This window comes from Toxorhynchites rutilus, chromosome 2, assembly GCF_029784135.1.
Source record: "Toxorhynchites rutilus septentrionalis strain SRP chromosome 2, ASM2978413v1, whole genome shotgun sequence".
NCBI lineage: Eukaryota > Metazoa > Arthropoda > Insecta > Diptera > Culicidae > Toxorhynchites > Toxorhynchites rutilus.
This window is the reverse complement of record NC_073745.1, coordinates 309,489,120-309,507,968: the sequence shown is the minus strand read 5'-3', so window position 1 is coordinate 309,507,968 and position 18,849 is coordinate 309,489,120. Positions and strand designations below refer to the sequence as shown.

Genomic DNA, 18,849 nt, shown 5'->3' with positions numbered 1-18,849 from the left:
ATGGCTAGAGCAATCGCGTCCGCATATTTTTTCCAGTCAATGTGTCTTGTGAGGTCATATGCCATGTTTATAGATTCAGAAAAATTCGACCCAATGGTGATGGAAATTTTGATTGGCAAGTGATCACTACCGTTGGGGTCCTGGATTACATTCCACTTGCAATCTAATGATAGTGAATTCGAGCAAAGCGAGAGGTCAAGAGCACTTGGGTTAGCAGGAGGTTTAGGTACACGTGTTGTTTCCCCAGTGTTCAAAAGTGTCATATTGAAGCTGTTACAAAGATCATATATCAACAGTGAACGATTGTCGTCGTACTGTTCCCCCCAGGCAGTTCCGTGAGAATTGAAGTCTCCCAAGATCAATCGTGGCTCAGGAAGGAGTGAGCACATGTCAACAAGTTGCTTGCGGCTAACCGCAGCTCTCGGAGGCCAATACAAGCTGACAATACAGAGGTCTTTTCCTCTGATGTTTGCATGACAAGCAACAGCTTCAATCCCTCCAATAGGTGGAAGGTCAATTCGAAAAAATGAGTGGCACTTATTGATCCCCAATAGCACCCCTCCGTATCTGTCATCACGGTCCAAGCGTATAATATTAAAATCGTGGAAAGAGAGATCATCTCGCGAAGAAAGCCAAGTTTCGGACAGAGCAAAAACATCACAATTGAAGTTATGAATTAAAAATTTGAATGTATCCAATTTAGGGATAAGACTACGACAATTCCACTGTAAAACAGTGATATCTCCGACCTCTCTATTTGAATTAGACATCAAGAGAGATAATCATTGCAAGGAGGGGCCATGTTTGCATCAATTGTTGCAAAATTGTCTTTAATACTGGAAGCAATGATATGACAATGGTTCTGATGGAGTCGGAAACATTAAAGCATGTGAAGATTTGAGCCACAAGGTCAGTCAACTTTATAAATCCCGATTGGGAAGTTGAACTGGACGGTAAAATAGGGACAGTTGGGGTTTTTGATGTCCCTTCGAGTGCTGGGTCGTTCGAAGGTGAATTATTCCCACGGAAGCCAGGAGGAACCTGATTTTGCTTGTCCGCTGCACTCGATTTTTTAGGCATGCTAACAGAGGGTATAACCGGAGGGGCTTGTCCTTGAACTTTGGGAGTGGTCACATTTTTGCGCCGGGGATTCCCTTGGAAGATGTACGGTGTGCCCTCGTTAGCTGTATCCGCTTCCATTTCGTCAACTGGCAGCGAAGCGAAGACATTGTTTGCGGTTAAAGGTTGTTGCTGTTGGGCCAATGGAGAAGCGCCCTTCAAAATTTCCGCAAAAGTGCGCTTCGAGCGTTCCTTTAAAGAGCGCTTCTGCTTCTCCCAGCGACTCTTGTAAGTTTCACAAGCCGAGAGCACGTGCGGATTTCCTCCGCAATATGGACACTTTTGCTCAATCGCACTGCAGGATTTGTCCACATGTTGCTCTCCGCAAGTGGCACAGCGCTCCTTGTTGGCGCAGTAAGCTGCTGTGTGACCAACTGACTTGCATTTCAGGCAAGTCATGGGCTTTGGCACGAAGAGTCGCAACGGTAGCCTCAATTTGTCCACCATAACGTAGTCAGGGAGGGCGGAGCCAGCAAAAGTGACTCTAAACGAGTCGGACGGCGTAAATTTCGATTCTTTCCCTTCCTGGGAGACTTTGCCGAGTTGTCGGCATTCTAAGATTTTAACCTTAATCAAAGGCAGCTTTTTAAATCTGCCATCTCCTTCCATAATTGATTTGCACGTCAGACCCGTTTCGGTTATCACCCCCGAGATTTCTACGTCATGGGAAGGCACGTAGACACGATATTCCAGGGTAAACCTCTGGTCGACGACAATACCGTTTGCGTCTTTCCGATCAGCCACGACAACACGCAGTTTGGTCGGTCTAACCTTCGTAATTTCTGTCACGGAGGAGTATCTTGCCAGATCTTTCATGATCTGAATAACATTAAGTGCTTTTCCGTTTGGCTTAGGCCTGAAGAAAACAACCCACGGACCAGTTCCAGGTGCATCTTCAGGATAGACCTTGACACGTGGAGAGAAGATAACAGGAGGAGAAGGAGATGACGAGGATTGAAGGGGATCGGGGAAAAAAAAAAATAGTTGTAGTCTCCAATTCTCGACATCATGCTAACTGTTTAAAAAAAAATATTTTATATGAATCAACATTTCCGACAAGAAAGCAAAAAAATTAGATGTCAAGAGGATCCATCGTAATTGATCATAAAAATAGATCAGCATTCATGGTTCAGCAGTTATCCAGCTAGTAATCAATCATTGTAGGCAGCGAAGCTTTTCAATTATCTTTTTCAAGGCCGAAAGTTTAGGTTATGTTTTGCCAATTGCTCTTTTTCAAGGCTAGAGGAGAATGAATTAAAAAAGTTCGAAGCCTCTATAGTTCAATACTCATTTCCTCTCACTGAAAAATAGAGATATACTTAATTTAATCTTCCACAAATACAAATACACCACAAGAATTACGTAAATGTGTTCGCTTTCGTTTTCTACAAATCTGTAAACTGAAGAGTTTAGATAATTCATTTCTACATGCTAGACAAAAATTTCATCCAGATCGGTCCACTAGATTCTGAGGAAAACGTACCACCAGCTAGGAACTATTTTAAAGAGAGCATCCACGCGCTCAGCTGCCTACAATACAATAATCACTATATTGGCATCCAAAAAATAAAATAATAAATCCTCATAATCACGAAAATTCATTTTTTTCACTGTTGTTTCTTCAAGTAGCAAGCTCTAAATGGTGTCAAAACAAACAACAAAACAAAACTGGTCAGCAAACAGGAGACAGTGCGTGTAAAATTCCGCTAGTGGAATTCAAGTGCTTTAGTCGGAAAATATTGGAAAATTCGATACTTTCAATGAACCTAATTCATCTTAGATCATTGTTCAGTGTATTTTGTGGGAAGGTGATTTTGATGCTTATTTATGCACAAAAACTTTTTTTTAAATTTCGAGTCCTCTTGAGGTAGAATCGACACTTTCAGTCAGGATGAAACAGACACCTGGTTTGTGTTTCACTGACAGGTGAAATGTGTCCTTATTTTTTAGATGTTTCGTGTTTATGTTCGGAAGGCAAAACGGCAGAGCAGGATTGATATTCAACTGGACCAGAACCAGTACCAACGTTAAGTAGGGCCTGTCAACAAAAAATACTCTTCGGCTATATCTCCGGTAGATGCTTACCCTGTCACGGTCGCCATGCTAGTACGAAGGTCTGTAAATTGATCTTCTTGCTTGCGTTGTCTCGCTAGGTGCACTCAGTGTGTGGTACAATTAATGTCTTGGTAATGTGAACCACCTTAGATAAACGAATATTACTAAAATGCAATGTAGTCAAAAGGGAAAACATTCATGGGAAGATTTCGAAATGAATTTCTGAGATGCGATTTGATACTTTGGAGATGATGTTCTGTCACACTGGGATCAATGCTATTCACTCCAGACCAGGAGCAGGAGTTTGTCCTTCGGTCACCCGATCTTCAAATCCGTTTCTCTGAGATCCTCATTACTGATATCCGTCGTCTAGCCTTTGCATTGGCAAAAAAACGTCAAACACCTTTTCAATATGGAAGAATTGTTGGCTGAGATTTCTAGACCGGAATCCGAACCATTCGTTTCGCATACCTGGGACTACATCAGCATAAATACATTACACGATTATAATACTTTCTTCCCGTTGTTCATACGAATTTTGTAAAAACAATTTGTATAATGTAATTTTTCTTTCATCTTCATTGCAGAGTGGACGCGGTCGAAAGGCGTTGAACCTTGGTGCCACACCGAAGAATCTGCCCCAGAACTCATCAGGCAGTCCGGCGCCGGCATCTTTGCCACACCCATCACCCAACACTACTACCGGTGCTGCCGGAACGCCAAATGTGGTGCAATCGAGCCAGCTAGTGACCGTCTCGGGCGCCCAGACCGGAATCAACAGCACGCTGCTCGGCAACCCAAGCCAGCCCCAGCAAGCCCAACAGCAGCAGCAATCGCTGCAGCAGCAGGTCGCTCAAACCATACCGACTAATCAGGGCCTGCAGCAGCATCAGCAGCATCAACCACAGCAGCAACAGCCCCCACAAACACCCCAGCAAGTGCCAACCGGTGTTATTAAGGCTGAAACAATGAAGGATCAACCACAGCAACCGATGGTGAGTTTTCTTCCCTTTCTCTGTCTTCCCCGAATAACGCACCGGCAGTAAGCCGTTTCCCGTAGAAAACAAGTCCAATCATGGGTCACTGTTAAAGCGGAAAAGTTTTTCTCTGAGGAGCGGAGATAAGCGAACGAAACACTATGGAGTGAAAGTTTGCAACGATTGTGTACTTTCAATTAAAACTTTGCGATGTGTTGGGGGGCTATCGAAAGGTTAACGGTGGTTGGCCGGAAACTTACCTGCGCCATCGTTATTATGATTGCGCCTGTGTTTAGACATTTTGACCGATTAATGCAGATGATTGTCAAAACGTAGTTTTGGCCAGCATTGTTCTGAGCGACTGACGTCGCAAGCATTATCTCGTGCGTAAATCCTACTAGCTTTGCTTGAATAGCGCGTTTTATCTCTGACAAATATTTATGCAGACAAACAGAAAGCTACAGCGCGAGAGCGTCGTGAATCATTCACGTGGACGCGTTCGTCTCCGACTGCATGATGTACCTACAGTGATAGACATTAAAAAACACACCTTGGATGTTCAGAAACGGTTCTCAATATCTGGGTTATTTCAACAAATACTACTACCATAATTTTATGAAATTGTTTGTTAACGTTTACTCTTTCAAGTAATGAACTTTTTTTTTATAGATTTTGTTTACTCCCTTAAATGACTTCTTTATTGTGTACAAATGTGCGTTGACAAAAAGAAAAGTCCTCCCGCCAGAAAAAAATATTAAAATCTCTCAAAACCTTTGAGTAACCCCTCGGTTCTTCATGTTATGACAGTTAGAACTGTGCGGTATTGTTAGCAATCGATCGATATTGAAGCGATATAACCAAAGTGTTGTTTACATTGTATTAAAAGCATCATTAGAGAAAATCTCTCAATTTTGTTTGAATAAAAAACAATTCTTTTCAGTTAAAACAGCAATTTCATGAGTCTTGAGAAGTTTAAAAGCCCGAGTTTGAGAAATAACAAATCACAAAAGCAAAAGCAAAAAAGTTAAAAGCATCAATATTTTGTGTGGCCTCCTGAAGCTTAAATGATCTGTTGAAGACGTTTGGGCATACTATCTAACCAGGTTATGGAGGTGCTGAAAGTCGATTTCGTTCCACGCTTTCTGGAGAACCGTAATATAAGTGTCCTTATCATTGACACTATCCTGCACCACTTTGTTGTCGAGAATGACCCACAGGTTCTCTATCGGGTTGAGATCAGGACCTTGTGGTGGCCATTCAAGGGGCTTTATTAAGCGTGAACGAAAATAAGCTAGCAGTATGCTTTGGGTCGTTGTCTTGTTGGAAAACGAAGCTGTTTCGTAGGCGAGTTTTTCCCAGGCGTTCCTTCAGTTTGTCTTCAAGGATGTCAATAAAGACATCTGCCGTCATGACACCGTGAATTCGCACCGGATTTCCAACACCAGCCCAGGAGAAGTATCTTCACACCATTACATTGCCTCCTCCGTGCTTGACTGTAGCCAGCAAATGATTTCCTGCAATCCCACATCATCCTTCCACAACACTCTATCGCGCCGCTTATTTTTCTAAAGCTCAAGCCCAAAGTACTATTTTCCAAAAGTGAACATGCTCATGAGTCCGTGCTCAATGTGACGCAAGGTTTTGACCGATACCGCCAACGAGAGCTTTTCCTGAATGACTTTGACCGATACTTTTGGAGATTTCTTCCCTTCCCAGACGATTCGTTGATCCGTCCGGCTATCGGTCTTCCGACGACGGCCTCTTCCGGATCTGTCAGCAAGCGAACCGTAAGTTTTTTTGCCTGTGCACAATTTCACGGACTGCTCTCTGGTCTATCCCAAGTTTCTCTGCAATCTTCCGCTGTGAAATCTACTGCAAATGATCCTGAACAACAAGATTTTGGGCTTGCCTGCTGATTTTCTTTCCACCCGTTTTGATTTTGTTGAAAACTCTTTGTGTCAGGGCTATGGAGTCGGGGTCGGAGTCGGAAAGTTTATTTCTGGAATGAAGAAGTCCGTCTTAGGAAGATAGAATGACCAATTGCAGATGTTGTATGGGTCATGAGGAGAAAAGAAAGTACACTTCTTGCTAACCCTTTATTGTTAGCAGAAATTTACATCGATCCAAAGAACAGAACTTTACTTAACGAAAGCCAAATAATGAAAATAAATAATGAATCTTACCTGAATAATAAAAAAGCAAAACGCCTTATCTCGGAAAAGAGAAGAAGAAGGAGAACCTGCTACTGAACATCTTTTGAAGTGAAATCCTAGCTTGGTTGCCAGAGATTGAAGAATATGAACGATCGTGCAAGAATGAAGTGCGTTTCCTGAGCTCATTGTGGATGTTGCACGAACGAATACAGCCATTCCACCAACTCAAGTTAGCGCAGAAGGGCTGTTCTCTGTTTTGAAAATTGTGAAGTCTGATCTTCGAGCCTCAATGAAGGAAGATTTGGCCGTAGCAATTATGTTATGCACCCATGGCCGAGTGGTTGGCGTCTCACATTATCATGCCGGGTGTTCGGGTTCGATTCCCATTCTGGCCGGGGCATTTTTCGTCAGAGAAATTTCCTTCGACTTGCACTGTGGTCACGCGTATTCTAGAGCTTGCCCCTCGGAATGCATTCAAGGCGTGTTATTTGGCTTAAGAAATCTCAACTAAGTATTAATAAATGACGCTAGTTAATGCATACGTTGAGACGGCAAAAGTTCCACAGGGAACGTTAACGCCATTCAAGAAAGAATTATGTTCTTACGAGCATTCTAAATTTTATTTATATTCGTTTATTTTTAAATGCTCAGTTACATAAGTTAAAGGGAGTCAAACTCCCAACTATATATTTACTAGTACATATCAACATTTTTACTCAACTCTATGGTTAATAAGGTAGGAAACCGATTACTCGCAGTCGACTCAAGTTTAGAAGGGTGACATATTTTCTTTATGAAAAGGAACTCTAACTTTTGATGATTATTTTTATTGTCTAACCAGAGAAAATCGTGAATTAAACGTTCTAGTGAAAAACCTGGTTAAGAATTATATAATTTTTCTCCTACTCCACAACCCTGCTTTGTGTAGACAACAACAATCGACTTTTATGTGCCAACGTGAAAAACACTTGTTTATATCATGTCAACTGAATCACTGATTCAACTGAATCAAAGATTTTAAATAATACCGCACAGCCCTGGCTGTCATAACATTTGGAAACGAGGGGTTACTCAAAGGTTTTGAATTATTTTAATAATATTTTTTAAAGGTGGGTTATCTTCGTCATCACATATTTGCACACTTTGACCCTTTGCAGTCGGAATTAATTTCCATTGAAGGAAATTCTCTTATTTTTCCACACTAATAATATTTTGTATACATCGAGTACCGTTATCCATTGTTCATAGAAACTGCGTATTAATTCGCGAATTAGTTTATTAGACATTAAAATTCGTTTGAAAACAGTGGTTGGATGAAGTGTTTAGTATGATTCCTTGCTGTGGTGGCTGAGAGCAGCAAAGGGTTAATATAGTCATGTAAACAAAATCTAACAAAAATGGCAAAACTTGTTAATCACTTGAAAGAGTTATAGTTAATATTCAATTCTATGAAATTACGGTAGTTGTTTTCGATGAAATAGTCTAGAAATTGAAAAAAAGTTTTCAAAAATGCAAGGTGGGCTTTTTTATGCCTATCACTGTAGCTGCTGCTGCAGCGTATGTTTTTGTATCAAACTTTACTCTCCGGGAAGAATAATCGAAAAAATCTCAATTTATAATGAAAATTTATTCACGGAAGGATGAAAGGATAGTCCGATGCCGCTGCTGACGGTGATGCTTAAAGAGAGCGCACTGGCAGGACGATGAAGAATTTATATAAATTGCTTATTATGTCGACAATATAATCATAAATCATAATAAGAAAAAGGCAAAACATGGTACCTCACTCTGCTGCTCGTACTCACTATATATAGGTACATAGAGGCGGCGAGTGCTGCTGCTGCCACACCACACACAGAGGGAGGGATGAAAGTGCGGAACAGAGCAAGAGAGCGAGCAGCAAGAGCTGTATATGTAGATTTCTTCCACGGCGCACGTCAATTGCGCAATTTCGATCGAGACATTATACCCACCGAACCCACTCCAACGGGCATCTTCTCGGGCAGCCAGCAGCAGCAGCGGTTCCGCCACCTTACGTCACCCTCTCGATACAGAAGCGCTCCGAGGGCGGAGAGGGTCAGGTCTTCCAAGAGAAAAGAGGGGGTGGGGAGACTGAACTTTTCTTCTTACCATCACATCTACACATGCATTAACCACCCTCCTCCGTCATCGCATATACACACAGGGGCTCTAACACATCGCCGCCGCCGTTGTCGTGTGTTCAGCGGCATAGCAGAGCAGGGGCCACTATTAATTTCTCTGCGTCTCCCACTATCATCGGTACAGCGCCTTATATACCACCAGCACCACCACCCTCTGCCACCGCCGTCCTCTTTCAGCATAGTCGAGAAGACTATGTACTCTCATGCTGCACACACTACACATAAGCTTTTCATTACTTGTCTACTCTTCAGAAACTTCCACCCTGTGTCAGCTTTCCCGTCGCAATATCCCACTTTCTAGCTCCAGTACATAATTCATTATTATTTCACTTGTCCCCTCGCGTCGCGTACTACTATGGCCCCCTCGCTTCGCACAGACCATTTCACTTCAGGTCCCCCGTCTCCCGTCCTTCGTTTTTAATCTACATTCCGCTCGACCTGCTGTCACCGTTGTCGACGCAGTCATCACCATCGTCATCATCGTCAGCATCATCGGAGGAATGTGCTTAAACACGCACTTTTAAATTCTGCAAAACCCCCGCAGGGAAAAAATCTCATCTTCATCAACATTGTCAACACCGTGTTCACCGTATTGTGTGTCACCCACAGCCAACCGTCCTGCTCGACGACGACGACGAAGACGCTCCTGTCTCCGGCGACATTCCGGCAGTTACGATGATACACCACGCTACCACTTTCCATCCACCACCCCAAATGGCAACGTTTCGCGGAAGACACGTCTACCCGCCGGCCGGGGCCGTATGTGTGCAACGCGTGAAGAAGAACTGCGGCAAGAAGGGGGGCAGGAACAAATTCTGCAAACATCACAATCGCTGCGCGTTCTTCTTTCTGCTTACGAAAATGTTTGCGATCTTAATTAATTTCAGTGCGGCAAATTGAATGTTTACCTTGGAAAATTGCGATCAAACAGTACCCGCGCGCGCGTTTCATGCGGCACGTGCCCTCGTCTCCCGGTTTTCCCAAATATAGGAGCCGCCGGAGCACCAGAGGTGATGTCGGGCATCGATGACACGCCACGTCTCGGACGCAACTTCTTGGACGAAGAACGAGAGCGCGCGCGCGCGCCCGGTCTACACCACGCAATCACGCACAATTCGGGCGGGGAAGGGGAGAGGTGGCAGCCACCGAGTGTCAATGGGAGTAATTGGAAATTAATAATTAATGAGCACGTGAGTATTAATGATGCCAAGGCTCTAAGAGGGAAGGGCCGGCTGAGAAGAGGAATAGTAGTACGGCATGCCGGCCGGCTACTTCCATGTTTGCGCATCTAGCCTCCGGATTACGAATATGGGGATACGACGCTGTCACACCACCACCACCACCACCATTGTATGTTGATGAATGTTTTGTGAATGAGATATAATGCGTGTATCTTGCGTGAGAGTATGATTTCGAGGTTACTGGAAAGGTAATCCAATTACCCGGGTATGAGATGCCTGAACGAGGATCCCATGCTCGAGTGAGTAGCGTGACAAATGTCTTCGTAGGAGTTACGATTCCCTGTATGATCGGGGGCTTTTTCACCATGAAACTGGTGCTGGTGCACGCGTATTCTGAAATATGCCTCTCAGAATACGATCAAAGCGTGATATTTGACATAGAAATCTCAACTGAGTACTAATTTCATACGACGTTATTATATCGAAGAGTTATTTAACCCATCTATAGAAAAGGCTACAAACGAGATTATGCCAATCCTGCATACGATCCTGAATGATGCCTTTAAAATAATAAGCAGATTTGATCGAAGTTATCAGGCCGGATTCATGCCCGGTTGGTCGACAACAGATCAGTTTTTTACACTGCGACAGATTCTCCAGAAGTGCCGCGAGCAGTGCAGTGAAAAAATCAATCGAAATCGAACGAAAGCGACGGAAATTATACAAAATACCATTCGTCTTCAAAGGAAGCATTGCTCGATCTTGAATTTGGTTAACCTCGTCAACTGAGATCTGAAAGGGTTTATGTCAAACAAAAGATATTTCGTCTCATTTAAATGTGATGAATGTGTTGAGTCGAACGAAAACAAATAATTCAATTTCACAACCTCTGCTTTCCACATTGAAACATGATTTCGGTTTACTCACTGTCATATAGGCAAGGCATACACAGAGCAGACGATGAGAGAGAATTTTCAATGCCCCTTCTCGTGTGCGTCACACTCTCTCAGTAATGCGAGAAGCGTAAGAACGAAAGAAATAAAAAAATCACTCTCGCCAAACCTGCTCTCTCAGACCAGCTGTTTTTCTCTGAAAGCAAACCAAAGCATCATCGGGTGTCATTTGAGTATCGGTCACTACTTCAATTGCGACTTGAATGAAGGTGCAGTTATTCAATCGAATGAAGGGACTTCAGTGAGAAAAAGATGCGCATGAATGAAACATACCCATTCGTCAAAGCAGCTAATGAGCCCGCGATAGTCGTTGATCAAGCATGACTGACGATAATTGTTCGCTCGGATTCAAAGAATGAATTGACTATTTTCAGCACTGTCCGCGAGTATTTTCGGTTCATCAGTTTAGCCGATGTGGACATAATTGGAAGAACACATACGACGGTTGCGGACTTGAATAGTCGACTGAAACACGAAGCATATCTGATTGGGCTTGGAATCAATAATCTATAGCAGTCGTTCCACAAATCCTTCGACCCCGTGCGAAGTGTTCCATGTACAAACATACAAAGCGCGGTAGTTGAACCAGGTGGAGCAATATTTTGGAAGACTTGGTGCCGCTATGAGTTGGAGAACTGCTTCCATGGAACGGGCTTAATGGCGAAATATTGTGAAGAGGGTTTAATCTCTCAAGTGGATGTACCATCATTATAAATAGATAAATAAATGAATGAATAAACAAATTTTTAAACTACATTGAAATGACAAAGTTCATCTAGGAGTTCTGATAATTTACTTACGTTGAATCCGTCTTTTCGGAGATACTAGGGAAGATTTCCACCGTTGTTGATTTCGCCTTACCGATCACTGGTAAACTGGTCTTGTGTTTTCCGCTTCCTACATTCAAACTCTTGATTGTGTTCGGCAGTTTTCATTCGCCTGTGAAAAAAAGTGTTTGTCATTATGTTTTGTATGATAAAACATTTTTTTAACCATTACGATCTTAATGATACAGGCAAAAACTCTTTTCCGTAATGGGGTGACAAAACGGTTTTTTTTACCTACGCCTAACCTTTCAATTCCAATGTCTCGAGTGGAAAAAATGTATAGATTTTGAACGTTAATATCCCTTGGATTTTTATGGATTTGATGGATAGGATTTTGATATTTGGATATATTTAGAGCGAGAGGTATAAATTATTTTGCTATAGCTTAGAAACCCTATAAGTCAATTCTGTCTCTTCCATTTTTAGTTTCAGCACCAACATCAGCCAACGCCATGTGTTGATTTTGAATTTATTACATGTTGGTTTTTCTATTTTTTGTGTGGATTTATAAGTTTTTTCGTAAGTTTTTTTTACGAGCGATTATCCTATTCCCGTCAATTGGAGTATTGTTTTCGGGTTAAAAGGGGCGTCGACGTGCAGCATGTTTTAACCCGGATGTGCAGAAGGTATTCTACTGCAGGAAGAGCTGTCGGTTGAAAAATGAAGGAGAAATTTTTTTCCGCCAAAATTCGTTCACAACCCAGCCGGCATGGGTTGAATCGCAGTTTGGCATCGTTGGAGATTTTTTTGGGTACAATTCCAAGACATTGATCATGAGAAAATGAGAGCATTTAACGCTCTAACACAATAAAAAACATCTTTTCTGCCAAGGATGATATCTTTGTTGCCAAGTGTACAAAGTGTACAAATAAGAGTACAAATCGACTATCAGTGTGTAAGCGTCAGTTGTGAAAGCCTATTATAGGGCTTTTAGTCGATGAGGGTTGGACAAAAAAAGCCAAATAATAGACTTTTGGTCGGTAAAATGTTAATAAAACACCCTCTCAACAGATATTGGAAATAGAAACGGCTTTAGTTGGCCATTTTTGGGTGTACACAAATATTCGTCACACAAATAAAAAAAAACTATTCCAAAAGATCTGGAAGCACTGTGGATGTAAACAAGGGGTAAAAAGGCAAAGAAACCACGTGGTAGAAAGAATAATTGTTATGAATTTATTTAAGCTGAAAAAAAACTGTTTCCGAAAAAGCTGAGAGTGTTGGCATGAAATACATATAGAGAGAAAAGTGAAAATCATACAAATTATTGAGAAGGAACCGAAAATACATTCTTCTGTACTGCACAGTGACTGCTGGAATTCAGCACAAAAGAAGTCCATTCCGTAACGGTGCGAAGAGTTAGCCCAATAAACAATAAACAAGGCATATTTATGCTTTTAAGTATAAGATAAACCTTTGTGAAACAATACCATAATCACTCGAATATCATCTTAGCCAGCTTCAATAAGCTCACTGGTCTCGAATTGTACACTGCATTGGAACGTAGGAAGGTACTATCCATACGGATTTCTGTCTAGCAGATGCCGTTTTATGCAGCGCACGTTTAATTTTTGTCCATGAATCTCGATGTGTGTGGTCAAAGACGATACAGTTCAAATGTCTTACTTAGGTCAGGATTGATGGCCACGAAGAATGTACCGAGAGTCTGAAGTCCTGCGAAAGTACCTCACGTCCAATTTCTTCCAATATATTGGAAAGTGCCAAAACGCCGGCTCCTAATGATGAAACCCTACGCGAACCCATATTTTCGATCCGTTACCCATTTAATAACAATTCCATTACCCAAGCGAAGAAACAATCTTTCACCACAGGGGATCCCCAAATCAACGATAAATCATTCCAACGAAAAAGCAATACCACCGCGCGTGCAGACCCCGTGTTGGCCCCGCTACTGTCGTCAACCTTGTGTGTTCAACAGACCCGCGCTTGATGGAAATGAAATATTTGGATAAAATTCCCTGTGTAAGCAGAAAAATTTAATAACACAAACTTTTGCTTCTCCCCGCGCACCGTGGCGTGGGTCTCGCGTTTATCCGCATCTGCGGCAGGCCAAGTAGACGTCTGTCGTCTAAGGATCTCATTTGGACCAGATGAGCACACGGTACAAAACGCAAGAAAAAACTTTCGTTCAATATTCATCACATTTTACCTTCATTTTCTGCTTAATATTTATTAAAACCACCGTCGTGTAGAGGGAGAGAGACAGTCCGGGGATCTCCGAGGACTTTTATCCTTTCAAATTCATAAATAAACAAAACCCGTGCACCATCACCACCGCCACCACCTCGTCTTATCAACCCGGCCTGGGTTTGTAAGGGCAGATTCGTGCTGCCGAATCTCGGAGCAGAAACTAATTTTCGTCAACACACAGCTTACTCGGAGGTGGTATGTACCTTTGCCCGGGAAATCCATCAAAGAAGAGTGCTTCCACTATTATACCGGGCGGGAGAATACTCGTCCCGGAAAAGCCTCCTCCACCCGAACAAATTGTGACAAAAAAAATCTTAAATGAAAAACTTTACCAAAACACAGAGCAAACCTAACCAAACGGGCAGGACAGGGGTGTTATTTCCAATGACATTACCAACCTTCGGGGCACACGCAGTGCGAAAGTTTCTCCCTCGGAAATATGCCCCACAAAAGAAGGTGGCTCCCGGAAGTTGCCGATTCCGGTGCGTTCAATTTTTGCTAGGGGAATCCACTTTAGTAGTTTGGGAGGGGGATTTTTGATTAGATTATAGTAGTTTAGTTAGGTATATCTCTCGCAAGTCCACAGATGATGATTTTCGAGTTTGACCGTCGCGATGACACCAGTACGGTGTCGACATCTGGATACGACATTAGTTTTTACGAAGCAAACTACTCTCTATCAGATTAGCCGGCCCGAAGGCAGGTTTGAATTGCTAAAATTTGAAATTTCATTCATTTATGTAGCGTAATTTGGTTTCTTGAAGCACGTTGTCCCGACTTAATCTATTTTCTATAGATTTCTCGACATTCTCACTAGAACCGTGATATTTTTTGCTTAACATGGGCGTCTTACGTTGTCCTTCCCTATTGAATCGCAGTGTAGCGTAAAACTGAACCGCCGCCTATGGCCAGCGATTGTATCGCAATTTCGCGCACCATTTTGGGGAGTCTTATTTTTGAAGAACACGTGTGGCGTACCGCAATGGCCCATTATTATCCCTCACGCGTTCTTAATGTGATATTCTTTCTGTCCCCACCACGCTCAGCTACCGACCCACCTCCGCCGGACGAAGATTTGTAACGAGTAATGGCGGAATAATGATAACAATACTGCTGCAATAAAAAGCAAAACGAATTTCGTAGGAAATACTTCGCCAACCCCCGCTGGTGAAGTAAGGAGAGGAGGGAGCATGTATTTTTTTCTACACCACCGGCTGCATGTACGAATGATAACAAAAAAATATGCTGCTGTCATGTAAAATCAAATCGTTTGCGTGTACCATTATGCGGGTGTATTGAGCCGCGCGGTCGAGCAGCAAGCAACCAACCGAAGCTCGTAACGCATGCCCGCGACTAAAAATAGAATATACACACTTAATGAAGTGATTTCTATGCAAACGAGACGCATGTATGGGCTGCGCGTGAAAGTTTATGCGCTCGCGCCGAGGTAAACATCCCTCCTATATATTTATTGTTATTTAGTGAAATTTATGGGCACAAAATTTGCATTTGTTAGAGGAGGGAGGTGGAAGGAACTCCCCAGAGTGATATCTCAGCGGCCCTTGGGGCCAAGAAGGTACAAATTGATGCAACGTGAGCCGGGAATTAGACTTTGTTGATTGGATTTATTTTGATTGCAACAGTAGCAGGCGGCGACTATTAAAATTATAATTGTGTTAATAAACAATTTTTTTACAACGCAACAAAAAAGCAGTGCTGCCAACCGCGTGAGCTATCGAAAATCGCGCGCCCGGAGGAGCGGTAGAAGAACGCGCGAAAAGATTTACGCCGACATTCTGCAATGGAAGGAAGGTGAAATATTTCCTGCAAGTGTGCATTGTGTAGCGGTTGATTTATTGAAGGTTTCCTGTTTTCGTATGCTTGCTCGGCTCGGTTCAGCGCGTGTGTGTGTGTGTGTGTGTGTGGATGTGTGCGTGTGCGCGCGCCGCAGAGGGCAAACTTTCGGTTCTCGGTACTGAAAACTCAAGTTTCCTTTTAATGACATTAAAACACGCACACATACACATACATACATGCGCGCCACCGGTAGTTGCGAGATGCTATAGAAATTTTAGCAGACAATAGGGGTATAAATTACGTTTCAGCGACTTTGTTTAATTTATTACAATTGAATTTTCCCTTTTTGCTTCTGTTTTTTTCCTCTCTCGCGCCACTAAAGAGTTCTGGTGTGCTTCTTTCGGTGCACTTGCCACCGCTGGGCTGCTACTGTGCGTTGCTGCTGTTCGCTGCACGGCGACATGGGTAATTTATTGATAACAAGCGTGAATAACACCTCAAACTATTGTTTCTTTGGAAAGTCCTTCCTTCTGGACGAGCAGTGTCGCAATGTCGCCATATTTCTTTGGGCGGCATCATGTTATCCGCTGCAGCTTCCCACTTGTGGGATACAAATAGTGATCCCCGATAATCGTTCGATTAATCGATTAATCGAATACTTCCTACAGAAATCGATTATTAATCGAACGAATACTGCACAACCAATAATCGAAGCGAACGAAGAATTTACGTCAATTAATCGATCCAAACCCAGAGCAAAAAAACCGTACGGCCGCTGCAGTTTTATCCTGAAAATAAATCATTATCTTTGACGCTCCCCTCAGCTCCTAAATGAAGCTCAATGCCGTCGATGCGAATTGAGCTTCGTTGACGAGTTTAGGGGAGCGTGAAAGATTTTTTTTTCTGTATTATAGTGATTTTCAACACTTTTGGCTGGTTCGTCACTTTTGCTTCCATTTTTGGAAGAATATCGGGAGTGAGAATTGAACTCGTGATCTTGAGCGTGAGAGGTATGGATGTTACCACTACGCCAGATCGCCTCCACTTCGCGTGAAAGATAATAATAGATTTTCAGGCGGAATGAACACTTTTTTGATTCCAGATGTCTTTCTAACAAATGAGAAATATTAGTCTAGCTAATTATTTCTTTCAGTGTGACGATTAATCGATTAATCGATTATTTGGGGCGATTAATCGTATCGAATAACAAACTGCTGAAAAGTATTCGATTAGTGGATGAACGATTAATTTCAAAAATCGGGGATCACTAGATGCAAAAATACATTTTTTCCTCCGCTCAATAGAGAATCTAAATAACAAAGCGAAACCCGGGGGCTAAGAACAACACGCATTATAAATAAATAGGTATGTATGTACAACCGCAGTGTCATTCAGAGAGCGCCACACGTCCGGCGGCGCCATTTTTCTCGTTAACACGCTTTTCTTCAAACGAATGTATGTTAATAAGTTGTGAATCGATTGCCTTCGGATTTTTAAGAAATTAAGACGAAATCACAAAAACTCTTCAATTTTCCTACACGAATCGTGTTAATATGAAGATGTTTATAAAGTTTTACAACGGAGCTTTCAATAACGATTGCATGTTGAAGAAAGTTCAGTGAAATTTCTGCGAATACAACAATGTAAATTGATGAATTGAATTTATGATGCCCCGAAAGTCTTATGACAGAAGCGTCCAAAGTTGCATGAAATTATGCTGTTTTTTTATATACATTACCCGCAACGAAAAAATCATGAGGCTTCAATGAACAATGTTTGTGATATGAGGGTATGTATATGTATTATAACAGAGATTGAAACAACAATGTAGTCAATTGATTCTTAAATCAAATCATGTGAAGCAAATTAGTGAAATGTATCCATAAAACAACATGACAAGACAACAAAATCATAACGAAAAAACGATGTGATGATGCAAACTTAAAATCCACCGTGAGCCTCTATCACTATCAGAAGTCGTTTGGGCATGCTCTCAATCAAATTCTTTATATCCTTCTGCATAGAACGTGTCCTCGTTTGTTACACCAATTTTTTCCTCCTTATTGTCAAGAATAGCCCACAGATTTACAAAAGAGCTCAAACCTGGACAGGCCTTCCCAAAACTTTTATCCGCTTAGACTTGAAAAAAAGCCTTCGTTTTTGATGTCATTGTCCTGTTGGAAGAATTAAGTCTTTACCTACGCCGGTATTTGCAACGGTTTTACAAAGATTTTCATTGATGGTTTCAATGTAGGCGTCAGCTGTTATTATGCTGTTGATTTGAACCAAGTTTCCTACTCCGGCCAAGGCAAAGCAACCCCGGACTATGTTTCCACCACGGTGCTTTACCGTAGGCTGCAGATGACGATGCGCTTCATCTGGTTTTCTCCAAATTCTCACTCGTCGTTTTTGATTAACGATCTCAAACATCGATTCATCAGTCCACAAAACTCGTTTCCAGAAAGGTACCGGCTTGTTGAGATATTTTTCTTGCGAACTCTAGCCGTATTTTTTTTATTTTTGAGACTGACGTGTGGTAGTTTACGAGCGAACTTGCTCTGCAATCCATGTTTTCTGATCCTGCGGCGAATTGTACGGTCGGATACTGAAAGCTTAAGGTTTTCCTTGATAGATCGAATGGTTACCGATGGATGTTTTCTTGATTCCTCGGATGATCATTGAATCGGTGCGATTGTCTGTTTTACTCACACCTCTTCTATGCGGTCTGTCGGTCACAAATCCGACCTTCTGCTACTTTGCCCAAACTTCCTGTACAACACCACGACTAATACTATATTTTGCGGCAACTTTTTATTGTGATAGATTGTCCTCACAGTTTTTTTACCAACAAATTTTGGATGTTAATTGAAATTTGTTCACCAGTCATGATATCTTCAAGTTCCAACACTCTTTTCAAAGATTAGCAACTGAAGCACCTGTTTTACTTGTATTAACAAAAAATTAACAAATTTCCATAGAACTTGAAAAAAAATTGCGATTCAAATTGGAATTATTGAATGATGTTCAATAACGGTTGAAATTTACTTCCATTTGAGAGGTTACCTGCCATTTACTGCGTTACTAACTCATGTTTTATGTTTTTTTCTCTTTCAGGCACCAATGGCATTCTACCCGACTTGGCAAGCCGATCCTTCCCAGGGTTGGCAGAATCAGTTTATCCAGCAGATCCCACAAAACACTCCCGCCATCACGCCGCTGAACTCGCTCGAATTCCAGCCACAGGTACATTACGAATACCATCCCGTTGTACACCATCATCAACAACAGCCACCACTATATCTCGACCAATTCGATTACGAGCGGGTGATCCCGATCACCAACAATTACTACTAACACACGCACGCCAACGCTTTCACGTGTCCACGCTCCCTATCTCCCACGAGCCTTTTTATT

At 42.2% G+C, this 18,849-nt stretch overlaps 1 protein-coding gene across 2 annotated transcripts in view; it reads left to right on the top strand.

The window, feature by feature from the left end:
• Positions 1-18,849, top strand: part of LOC129764961 (methylcytosine dioxygenase TET) — a 297,435-nt gene that overhangs the window by 267,512 nt on the left and 11,074 nt on the right. For both annotated transcript variants that reach the window (XM_055764656.1, XM_055764655.1), the window contains 2 exons: positions 3,762-4,169; positions 18,550-18,678. In XM_055764656.1, the coding sequence (XP_055620631.1) occupies positions 3,762-4,169; positions 18,550-18,678 (537 nt within the window). The remainder of the gene's footprint in view (positions 1-3,761; positions 4,170-18,549; positions 18,679-18,849) is intronic.